Source organism: Rhinolophus sinicus, linkage group LG07 (genome assembly GCF_036562045.2).
Source record: "Rhinolophus sinicus isolate RSC01 linkage group LG07, ASM3656204v1, whole genome shotgun sequence".
Lineage (NCBI taxonomy): Eukaryota > Metazoa > Chordata > Mammalia > Chiroptera > Rhinolophidae > Rhinolophus > Rhinolophus sinicus.
Window position 1 is genome coordinate 57,479,965 of NC_133757.1, and position 12,785 is coordinate 57,492,749.

The window sequence follows — 12,785 nt, forward strand, 5'->3', positions numbered from 1 at the left end:
AAAAAAATACGACTGTGTGATAACACTGGAGCCAGTGAAGTTTTTCATGAAGGCAAAATGTGGCTAAGAGTGTTAGATTCTCTGAACGTTCAAACAAAATGGGAAAATAGATATTTAAGCATCCATTGGATTTAGAGATAGCTAATGACATATAGCCTAGAGCCCAGCCCCAGCTGTGGGCTCCAGCACTCGTAGCTACTATTATAACTGTTATACCTGAAAGCAGTTTGTATCTGCGTGTGTGCGTGTGCAGGTAGCAGAGAACATATTCAGCATTAGGATAAACTGCAATTCCCAAATAAATGCAATTCCACCGAGCAAGCTATGGCCTGTGAAGGTTTATTTAAGTGGCAGCCGAGACTTTTCAAAGCAAGATTTCAAACTGGAAGGTGGCAGGTAGGTCATGCAAATTTAATAAGAGTCCTTTCTACATTTGCTGGGAGAATTGGTAGCTCTGGGATACATTAGGAACTGTCAGTCCTCACAGCAGCCCCACAACTCAATTGAACTTTTAAATTCCTTGCCCAATACTCCCCATTTCTCCCATGCCAGCAAAGTGAACAATTGTCTGATCTCTGGCAGCAGGAAGAAAGCTATCTTTGCCTCTCGCCAGCTGAGAAATGGTTTGTTTCCCTTTCAAACACTGCTGCATTCTTCTTGCAATTTTCCTTGACCATTAAATATTTTATAACTCAGGTTCATGCCAGTGCTCTCTCCTGGGTGCCCGATAAATGGCAGATTCAACAGGAAATTTTAATTTATGGGAGCAGTTTCATTTGCACTGCTCCCACAGAAACTGCTGGAGTCAGTGACCATATTTAAATGGCTTCTAGCCTGTGAAGGTCTTTTTCTAATTTCTAAAAGCTTTTACACTGCGTCACCGGATTCTTAACTTTTCTTGGAGAATTGTTGTGTCATGAACCCAGTGGTGGAAGGAGAAAAACCTGCTTGATGAAGCTGACATTTGCAAGCCAGGAGTGTGAAGAATTTATTTAGGGTCTATGTTATGCCTCATCATTTTCCTTCCTTCGGTGTTCCTTTCCTTCATATCTAGAATTCCTTTCCCTGTGCCAATGAAATCATTCCCCTCCAAGACCTAGCTCCATTGCGAATCATTTGGGAAGCCTTCACTGATAACTATAGCCTGAATTAAGCCCTCCCTTTCTTTGATTATCTACTGCAATTATTGTCAGTAATAGCCCAGTTAGCACTCTTGTTCCTGCAACAAAACCTGTGTACCCACAGTGTGCTTGCAACTGTTCTGGCAACATAGAAAACCTCAATAAGTAATATCCATGTTCAACTTAGTACTTAAGGGGGAAATCCAGTCATTGTTTTAATTCATTAATAAATTAACTTTCATTGCAAAATCTGCGGGGATTTCTGTCTCCTGGCCTTACATATTCTTGCCATTTTGGCTTTAATTAATTAAGTACCACCACCTCCCCTGTGTGTTTAATTACTGTACTGATTGCTTACTATGCATGCTGCATGATGTGGAAAAAATATAAAACCTAAAAGCAAAGCACTCTCCCTGACCGCTCTCAGGATAGAGACTAAAACCCATAAAAATATAAGGAAACCCATTTAACTACATATAACTATTGCCAGATGAGTGGTGTAGATAACTGTGCAGCTCATGTGGCCCCAAATGAATGGGCACTATTAGTCTTGCCAGCAACAACACTTCCTAAACCTGTGACCTTGACCTTTGGTCACGGTGTTTGGAAGACCCTTCCTTAGCATCATCTTTGTTCATCTTAAGCCTAACATTTATCATTCATGCTCTCTCTTTTAGAAAATCTTCCATATATACCGGGTGTGCCACAAAAATGTATACACATTTTAAGAGACATTATCTATGCTCAAGCTGTAGTTCGCTGTAATCAGAAGTGTCTGGACGCTGATGGTAACCACTTTGAGCACCTCTTGTAATTGCAGAATTCAAACATGACTTGTATTCATCTTTTGTTATCGGTATATATTGACTATTACAGTTAATACAGTTTTTCCTTTCTTAAAATGTGTATACATTTTTTTGGCACTGTGTGTGTGTGTGTTTTCCCTCATTCCTTCCCTCCACCCTCTAGAGTTGTTTTTTGCTCCTCTTATAAAATTCTATATAGTTTACCTAAACTGCTTTTGGAGCTTCTTCAGGTCCTAAATTCTAAACTTGTATTCATTTCCCAGGTATTATTTTTAAAAGTAAAGTTTTTGTTTTATGTTAACAAAAACATGCACATTTTTCAATACAGAATTTTCTATAGGAAATGCTCATGTATGAAAAGATCATCCTTCTGTATGGATCTATTGTGTGCCCTTCTGTGTCAGACCACCCATAAGATGGTGGATCAGAGAGGTGAAGACCCACTCTGTCTGCTTGGATCTCCCATTTAGATGGGAGACTCATGAGCTGACTTGGTGGACAGAATCATGTCTGATAAGGAAACGTTCTGTAATAAGGGAGAGCATTGAAAGACAGATGGGAATTCATGGGAATATGAGGCCCCTCCTGGTTTACCTATATCCATGTAATTTTTGAAGACCATAAAAACTTCCATAACAAATTTATTTACCAAATTACATTCTTAGAACTAAAATGTACTTTTTAAATTTTAAATACATGACAAAATATTACCATATACTTTAGACAGCTTAGTGTATTACTTTCTTAAAAGTGATACAGTTTTGAAAAAATAAAAACAGGTTCCAAAAGTGTTGGATAAGTTAACAGATGAGAGTTCTATATCTGACTATAGGGTACCCCAAGGTTATTCAAGGGCATCACTTTCATAATTTGGAGGCAGATCTTTTCCATTATCTCATTCTCATGAGTGTCCATGTTTCCCCTTCAGAAAAAAATACACAGCTGGATGCATTAGAACACCATGTGTCATCTTAGGGCGCAGAAGCAAAATAAGAATTGCACTTTTTATTGATGTTTTATTTGATATGCTTGTAATATGCCTTATATGTTACATATTAAATAAATAGATACATGCATACGCTTATAAACAACTATGTGAGTATTGGCGGGCATCATCCAAAATGATTAGTATGTCTTTGCTGGGCTGTGTTTGGTTGTAACTAATAGAAAACCTGACTAACATGACTCGGGCCCAGTGTACTTATTTAGTTTACAAAAGCATAGGTGGCCTTCGAGTCAGTAGAGCAGCCTAGTGAATTTATTAAGGAATTTTTCTATCTTTCCATCCCCATATTTGGCATGATGCCTTACCAGTGTAAATTATCACTTTCTGGTGGGTTTTATTTACCTTGCCCAGTGTCTGTGATTTTAGGGGAGTAGTGCTATGGATAATGAAATGCTCAGGTACAGTTTTAAGATTTCAAATGTATTAATAATTGCAGTGTATTTGCCTATAAAAGGATTAAGCCCAACCTTCCATTACTTTTTTTTATATAAACTTATTAAAATATCATATAATGTTGTTTTCTTTTAATTTGGTCAAGTTATTGTGAGGCATAAGCAGGTGCATTGTAAATTAATTTTGAGCTTCTCTAAGCTCCGGAAATACGAATCCTGAGTAAACATTAAGCCTGACATCTCTGCACTCTCCCACCTTGGACGTTTGTGGAGGCATTTACTTGGGTCTCTGATCCTCTGTAATGTGCTTATAGATGATAACGTGATAGAGAAAGCAGTTGGTAGAATGGGGTGGGAACCGCTGGAGACCATAGTTGTCAGATGGAAATTAATTGATTGTAATTGCTTTGCCATTGTGTTGCACTTGGAGTCTGTAGCTTGTTAAAACCGCTGATTATAAAAGAAGGATCTCACTTTTTATGCTGTAGGTTATGTTAATGAAAAGCTGTTCTTAGAGGAATGATCAGTGACTATCAATAAATGGATAATAAGAAATTAAAGGAAAACTTAGCTAACTGATCATGAATTAATATACTTCAGCAGTCAGAGTAGCAGTCAACTGTGTGTGGTGTTTCATATTGAATTTTTTGCTTGGAGCTCTTGAATTTTAAATATTTCCCATAGAAAGGGAGATTGATTCTGTGTAACTATTTATCACATACCGTCTTGAATAACAGATCTACATTCCCTGTAGAGATGTCCTGGAAAACAAAAAATGTGTCTGTTTTGCAAGAGCCTTTACTTTGTGACAAAGTATTAACAGGCAGATATTTTGAAAGTGCAAAAAATAAGTTTCCATTGTATCTCCAAGAAAGGGGATCAGAAGTGGACTTTTCAGTGCTCACAGTATATGAGTGATATATGAGTGTCTATGTGAATCTGAAGACAATGTTTGTTTTTGCAATATTCATCAGTATTAAAGTGAGTATACTAAATAAAGTGACAACATTACGTGAAATTATATCTCACATTCCGTGTAACACATGCATTAACTTCCATATGACTGTAAGGTCTTTTATGATCCTATTTTTCATCAGTGACATTTAAGCTGTTAGTGATGTTCGAGTGATCAGATTTATTGAATATGTTTTTACTGAGTGCCAGTTCTGATTAAGGCTCAACCTCTGGCCTCAAGGAACTCACAGACTAAAGAAACAATTAAACATGTGAACAAATGGTTACCTGCAACATTGAATGCAGTGACACAAGCAATAAAATTACTGGAGGGACCCAATGGGGAAGGTGATGTAAGTTCTGAAGGGTTTCTGAGTGTCTTCCAGCAAAGAAAAAGGTGGTCCGGGAAGAAAGAGCAGTGTGACAGCTCCTGGCATTTGGGGAAATTGAACAATAGTTAGAAATTAAGTTGGGTGTTTCAGGGTCCAAGATGATAAGATTAAATAGGCAAAATTCCACATGGCCTATGTCCTTCTTTGCTCTTCTAAGGAATCTGGAGTTATTCCTGTGGGAATAGGGCCCACTGAGGCATGTTAGAGGTGGGAAGGACATGAGTGAGTTTCCTTTTAGGACAGTCACTGTCCCCTCAGTTTGGATGATGAGCAGGAAGAGGCTCATTGCGACCTGCAGTTAGTAAGTTGGGACAATCGCCCAGGCTACTGAACATTAATTACTATCAGTCTACATCTGTGCAAAGGAAATTCAAAGAGCCGAAGTGCTGAATCATTTATTCATCTTTGACTTTTTAAATATATTTTTTCTTGAACGCCTTAATGGAATTGGTGCTAATACTTTAGTTGTTGAAAACTCTGAAACTGGAATGTCTACGTGTGATAATAGAGTCTGTGTCTAGTGATAGCACATACTTATGGTTAGTTTCATATTTGGGAAGCAGACGTAGACATATGGCTTAATTTTTAAAATGTAAGTTAATTATGATTTTTAAAGTATATGTTTAAGATAATTGTCCAGTTAAATATTTACCAGAAAAATTCTTCACATTTGAGATTCTGTTTTAGAATTTGGAACATTTGCATTTTAATTACACAATAAAAAGAGAAAGTGAAAGAATAATTGGTTTGGCTATTAGCCAATTACTGCTATAACTAAAAAACAAAAATAAACAAAAACAAACAGACAAAAAAACAAACAACAACACAGAAACTGACATTGGTTTCCACTGTCACAATATACATTGATCAGATGTTTAATGACACTTGGCAACAATAAATGGAATGGAATGTTGTTTCAATCCGTCATTCAATACATTTGTTAAAACTGAAATTAGATTTGAGGTGATTGACTGCAGGATCATTCATCTTTTACTGTTAACGTATCTTCAAATGAGGCTTGTCTTGAAAGATTCCAACAGTTAAAGTCTAGTGGAGAAATAAGACAATTGGATACAGTGTGTGCCTTAGTCAGTCCAGGTAGCCCTAACAATATCATAGATTGGGTGACATATAATACACAACAGAAATTTATTTCTCACAGTTCTGGAGGCGGGGAAGTCCAAGATCAAGGTGCCTGCAGATTCGTTGTCTGGTGAGGTCTTCCTGGTTCACCGAAGGCCATCTTCTTGCTGTGTCGTCACATGACTGGAATGGGCGAGGGAGTTCTCTGGGGTCTATTTTATAAGATTATGAACCCCATTCATGACCTAATCACCTCCACAGGTCCCCACATTGTGGTTTAGATATCAATATATGAATTTTGAGGGGACACCTCATTCAGTCTGTAAAGTGGTCACATCCAGTTACATTTTTTCATTATGTGGAGGGCTTGTCTAGAGGGACCAAGGGCACTGACCATGAGAAGGCCTCAGTGCACAGGTCCGGGCCAATGCCAGGCTCTGCTGGTGTCAGAATCCACCGCTAACAGCATTTCCCTGTGTGCTTCCCTTGACAGATACGACGACTTATTCCACTGAGCGATCTGAGCACTTCAAACCTTGCCGAGACAAGGACCTCGCATACTGTCTCAACGATGGCGAGTGCTTTGTGATCGAAACCCTGACGGGATCCCATAAACACTGTCGGTAAGCCACTGTGCCCACTGGCATTAAGGGCAGGCCCCTAGGGAAGCCTGGTGGGGGAAGTTGGTGTTGAGCTTCCTGAATATACTGTGTGATGCTTGCACTCCAGTGGTTTGAATGGCGAGAGCAAGAGGCTTAACATGAGATGGGAAAGGCGGGTGTCTTTCATATTTGAGGAATGTAAAACTGAACTAAAGGTGTGAATTTTGCCTGACCCAGTAAAGGAAGGTTTACTTTTCTAACTACCAGTTTAACAGAAATAATTATTCACTCACTGTAGAAGCCTGTGTTTTTGGTGTGGGTCTTAGGCACATATGCTTATACTCAGAAAAAATTCCTTCCTGGGAACCTACAGACCAGGGCATAACAAAAAAAAGTGCCCATCTAAGATCTAGTGTCTCAGTGATTATTGTGTACCAAACCCCAGAGACTGTAACTGTGCCCAGAGAAGCCGCTCATTTTTTTTTGATTCTCTTTATTATTAATTTCAATTTTTTTTTTTTTAACACTGATGATGAACACTTTCCAGCAAGATGTTTGTAATGAAATCATAGTTGTGTGTGTGTCTAGGTAGAGAGAGAACTGGGGAAAAAAAATAGAGAAGAGAGATTAATTTTTTTTTTTTTTTTTAGACATATAAAATAATAAAAAAAAAAAAAAAAGAGAAGTGATATAGTATAGTGCACACCTGTGCACTGCAGCAAGGCAAGAGAGAAGAAGACTCAAATTATAAAAAAAAATAATTCCCACCAAGCTTTTATTTCCAGCACTACCCTGGTAATTTTTTTTTCCCTTACAATTATATATGCTTCAGTGATTGTGTATGCCCACCCTTTTCTTTTTAGTAGTTATTACTCTTCTCATATGGCACAGTTAAATTATTAATTATTATTTGTTGTGAATGATGAAAAAAAAGTTTTTTTCTTCTCTCTGTGCTGTTGTAACACTTTATTCCATGTTGTTTTATGAAGATGGCACAGAGAAATGCATCCTATAGTTATGAAGCAAGCACGTGTCGGCACATCCTGCCTGGAGCCCACTCCACCACACTGGGGATGAGTTGCCATAGTGGGCAGGGCACGCATTTGGGAGATCTGATTGATAGTAGTAGCAGCTCTCTGTGTCAGGATGAACAACTGTGACCTTTCCACCTTGACACAGTGCCTTTCCTGTGACTTGGGAAGTGCCATTTATGAAATGTACACCCGTTCCTTCTCTGTGTGAGTGTGTGTTGGGGAGGAAGGGAGGTGGGAATGGTTCCCCCATTCATCTCTCTTCTTACATTTATTATTTCAACACAGAACACAGACATTTCCCCAAAATAAGAAATAGCTGGACAATTAGCAATAAGCCTAATTTTCTTTTTGGAGCAAATATAATATAATATAATATAATATAATATAATATAATATAATATAATATAATATAATAATATAATATACAATAATATAATATATAATATAATATAATATATAATATAATATAAATTTTAATATTTTTTTTTGCATGAGAGCTGAGATGAGAGGTTGGTGTTTTTTTCGGGGAAACATGGTAGGAAAAGTAGTAATAAGTGACTTGGAAACCTCAAGGAGAAGCCAAAGATGGTCTGCCCTTTCAAAGCGTGAAGTGCTTCCATGCTCTTTCAGATACACAGTCACATACTACCTCTGCCAATGTCATAGGATCATAACATGGAAGTGGGCCATGGATCAAACTGCGTTTGATTTTCTATTTTGATGAGAGGATGATGAATGAAAAATCAACTAAGTCCAGTGACTTTCCCAATTTTGTTTTACCCCAAGACCCCATCAGAGGAGGCCCCCAGGCAGGTGTACAGTGTGTATGATTTTTTTTTCCAAAACTGAAATGTTGAAAAGGAAAAAATAATTCTTAATCTTTCTCAAGACTCTTTCTCACTGTATTCTCTATTAGTTCATGGACATATTTGATAGGGCTGTTGTAACAAATTACTACAGATTGGGTGGTTTAAACCAACAAACTCTATTTTCTCACAGTTCTGGAGACTACAAGTCTGAGGTCAAGATGTCAGCAGGTTGTTCCTTCCTGGGGCCATGAGAGAAAGGACTCTTCCTGGCCTCTTTCCTTGGCTAAGAGATGGCTGTCCTGTTATTTCTTCACTCTGTACGTGTCTGTATCCAAATTTCCTCTTATTATAAGGGTACCAGTCTTAATGGATTAGGGTCTACTCCAATGACCCTGTTTTAACTTAATTGCCTCTATAAAGACCCTTTCTCCAAATATGGTTACATTCTAAAGTCCCAGACATTAAGACTTCAGCATATGAATTATTTCAGAGACATAGCCTTGTCTATGACGATGGATCTCAGGTCCAGAGAAAAAATCCTTTGCTTGTATGTATAAGTGCGTGTCTATTTTTTTTTTTTTTTTTTTTTTAGCATACACAGGCAGAGATATATCTGTGGTTTAACTAGAACAATGTACGTGTATAATATTTTGACCATCTGTCTTCATGTTTTTTTTTTTTTTTTCACAGTCAACCTATATTTATTAACACAGACACACCACATAGCTAATCAGAGAGAAAAACCAGCCTAAGACAGCATGAGAACTTGAGTAGGTTAATAGATGCCTATAAATCTCCTACTTGTGTGTATGAATATCACACACACCCGTGCCTATACTATTCTCATCTCAGGCTGCTGTGAAAAAAAAAGGCTTATTTGTGTTCCAGCAGCAGCCTTCTAAGAGTGTCAATGCAGCTATAAAAATAATGGCATTTTTTGTACAGCACTCTATTTAAGTAGTATGTCATTCATTCTCTTCTCTATTTGACAAATTTTTATTGAGCACTTCCTATCACCAAGATATCTGTTGAATATATACATTCAGAAAAAAACTTAGGAATTAAATGGCAATGCACTTCATAATATAATTGGAGTAAGTGAAATACATCATCATTAGGAAAAAAAACAAGGAAAGTTTTTTTGCATGACTGGTAGGCGACCAGGGTATCTTATGATACATTTACTACTGGATTAGGTTTCCAGTTAAAAAAAAAATGATGTAGTATATGGGGGACACCACTGTAAGAGTGTGTGCATGAATGTTGCTCATGAAATAGTTTTTTTTTTACGTGTCTCGAAGATTAGACATTCAACTCTGAGAGAAATTAAGAGTACGTTTTTAGTATTTTTAAGATAAAATCTAAATCTAATAAAAAACTGATCAAAAAAGTTTTTCGTCGTCATAAAAAATTGATCATGCTCTGATTTTTTTCTCTTTATGAACCAAAGAAGAACAGTAAAAAAAATAGCTAGATTATCCCTGAGAGAGATCCTGAATATATATAAAAAAAAATTTTAACAGTGGGAATCTTGGGGGGGGGGGGTCATTCTTCTTCTTTTGTTTGGTTCTCTTTTTTTTTGTTGTTTTTTTTTTTTTTGAAAATTTATAATTATAGTGATAATAATTAATTATTATAGAACATAAAAAAAATTTTTTCAAAGGAATAAAAAAGTAATAACTAACTTGAGAGAGAGATTTTTTAAAGAACAATAAATAAATAGGCAAACTTCATCTTGATGAATTTAAAATATACTATAAAGTCAAGACCATTGGCTGACTCATTAGTACAAAGAAAAAAAAGCATAGAGTGGAACTTCATGCAGAATAAGGAGAGATTCATAAATAGGAGGAAAAAAAAAAGACTGATTGTTCGATCAATTTGGTTGATGATCACAACAAACAAAAAAAAGATTTTTTTTTCCTTCTTTCTTCTATAAAAAAAGTTTTTCTTAATTCAGAAGTTCAGGTAATTAATAAGTAAGTAAAGTCGGAAAAAATAAATAATAGCATTCCATATTTATTTATGTCAGCAGTTGAAAGGACCTTTTGAGCTATAAGCAGTGGCAGGAAAAAAATAACTGTATTGTTACAACATTTTTTTTTTTTTGAAATATATAAAATCAGGAAAAAAAAAAAAAGATAGATAAATCCCAGTAACTGTACAAACAATATGACTGGGATTACTATTCTTAAGAGTCACACAGATGAAAAAAAAAAAACAGTGAATGAAAACCTCAGCAGAAAAAAAAAAAAAGGAAGGAAACATACTCTTCTTGTAGAAAAGAAAAAAAATAAATGATGAACAAAAAAAAAAAGCTTCAGAGAAAAAAAAAAAAATTTTTTTTTTTTTTTGACTATCATATTTAATGATTTAAAAAAAAAAATACTCTGATGAGGGTGCAGAGGAACATGGTCATACTTGAGGGAGGACACATTATTAAATACCTTCTGCAGATCATGATTCTGTATGTTTCCAAATCTTTGTGTTGTTTTTAAGAATTTAGCCTGCAGGCTGTATATGCAGATTTACTTGTAAGGATGTTCAACACAGGTTTATTTGTAATAGCCAAAAATTCCCCTGAATTTAGATGTCTGGACATTTCAAAATGTTTGGAGGACATGAAAATGCTCATTATATCATGTTATGTATGTAAATCAGGTTATAAAATTGCAAAGTTGAACATATACTAGCATTCAAATATTGAAAAAGAAATAAACAAAAAGGCTAATGGGATTTACAGCTATTTTCTTCTTTGAGCCTATGAATTTTGTAAAATCTCTACATTGCACATATATTTCATTTACGTAACACCTGGGTAAGACACTCGGCCCCTGCTTCTCATCTTTCCATTAAGAAAGACAGTGTCCCTGTCTGTGTTAAATCGAAGTCATTATAATTCACGTTTATTTGGCTCAAAGAATTTTGAATTAAGCCTTTTCAGATTGAACGCTACCATGCCTACTTGAATGTGTTTGCCCCTTCTTTTATTAATAATTTATTTATATGCTTTACAGCAATTCTTTTCCATGCTAACTTCTTGTGTTTTGAAACATTTAAAAAAATGGATTAAATAATAGGGAGACACATCCTACATAAATGAAGCTACACAAGGAAAAGGAAATCAAGTCACTAGAAACCCCTTAATCAAAATATTCTGAATCAAAGCTGGGTATTCTCTAGCATAGTTTATGCCATCTCTAGAATTTTTAAGAGCTTGAGAAATGGTGCTATCTGTAATATACTTTACTAGAGTGAAAGGGGTAGCCATTGTAACTGAAAAGATTGCTGAGCATTTGAATGGGTCCAGTGTGTTCTATGGCTAAATTTAAGTTAAAAGGACGTGTCTCTACTGAGTTGAAGTTCATTCAGTCTCGCTGCAAAAATGGATTTTCAAAACTTTAGGAAGAATGGCATTTGAGTTGAATTGGACCTGTAGTGATCATTTTGGAAATCTATCAAGCAATTCACTTGAAGATACTTGAATCACTTGAAATATGGAACTGCTAGAAAAAGAGGAAAGAGGTCCAATAGCGTCCATTGCCTGAGGCAATACTTCCAAAAGGGGGCTGATGGTCTGTGCAGCAATCTGGGTAAAATGCTCAGAGGAATCAGTGAGTGGGAGAAGTGATTGAAAAGGGAGCAGAACCCCACAAGGAGTTGCTGCTCTTACTGTGCCTAGTTCTGCCGGAGTAGGTTTTGAAAATCAAAGCTTCCATTTTTAAGAGAATTGATTGGGCACAATGTGACCATATTCCTATGATTTAGTGTATAAAATTACAGAACCATCCCTGTCAGGGCTTTGCTCTGTCACTTTGGAGGTCCATTAGCTCGTCCACCACTGAGTGTCCTCTTTATCAAATGGTTCTCCAGTAAGTGCTCTGAGAGCAACAGCTAATGGTTTTCTGTGGTTAAAGCAAGTCAGAATGGAAATGGAGTGTTGGCATATATCCCTGAACTCCACTGACAGGAGAGGATGAAGGCTGAAATATCTATAAATCCGAGCCTCGTAGCTTTGTCTCTGCAGAATGGAATTGAATAGCAGGGTGAAGGGCCTTGGACTAATTTTCAAGTTCATTAGATAAATGTTCCTGAGGATGTTTGCCACAGCCCAGACATAATTTAAATAATTTGCAGTATCCATGTTCATAGCAGAGGTCTACTGATTGTGTTTGACAAGAAGATATGAGCCAAATTATAACCACAGGTCTCTTTCTTTTCAGTGGATAAAGTTTGTCACAATTGTTTCATTAGCTCAAAAAGCAAACAAAGAACAACACAATGTATGCAGTTTTGCAACTTGATGACACTTAGGCAGTGGTTTACTTCATCTAGTTTCACTTGTTTGCATTGGAACCTAGCTGGTATTCTGAAAGGGTTACTTAAATATCAAGCAAAAGACCAGAAAGGCACATTTAATAAAGAATAATAACCCATCTTTTAGTTAATGGCCAAAGATTTTTACCTTATTTTAATATGTTCTCATGTGTTTGGCAGCTCTAGTTGAAGCATGAATTGGAGTTTCTTGAGATGGTTGTTATGATTTGGAGTTTTTGTTGTATCCAAGAATTGGCATATATATATAT

General features: G+C 36.3%; 1 protein-coding gene across 12 annotated transcripts in view; it reads left to right on the top strand.

Annotated features, from left to right (window-relative positions):
• The window catches only part of NRG3 (neuregulin 3), a 1,096,988-nt gene that overhangs the window by 463,387 nt on the left and 620,816 nt on the right, over positions 1-12,785 (top strand). For all 12 annotated transcript variants that reach the window (XM_074339699.1, XM_074339707.1, XM_074339700.1 and 9 more), the window contains exon 2: positions 6,248-6,377. In XM_074339699.1, coding sequence (XP_074195800.1) covers positions 6,248-6,377 — 130 coding nt within the window. The remainder of the gene's footprint in view (positions 1-6,247; positions 6,378-12,785) is intronic.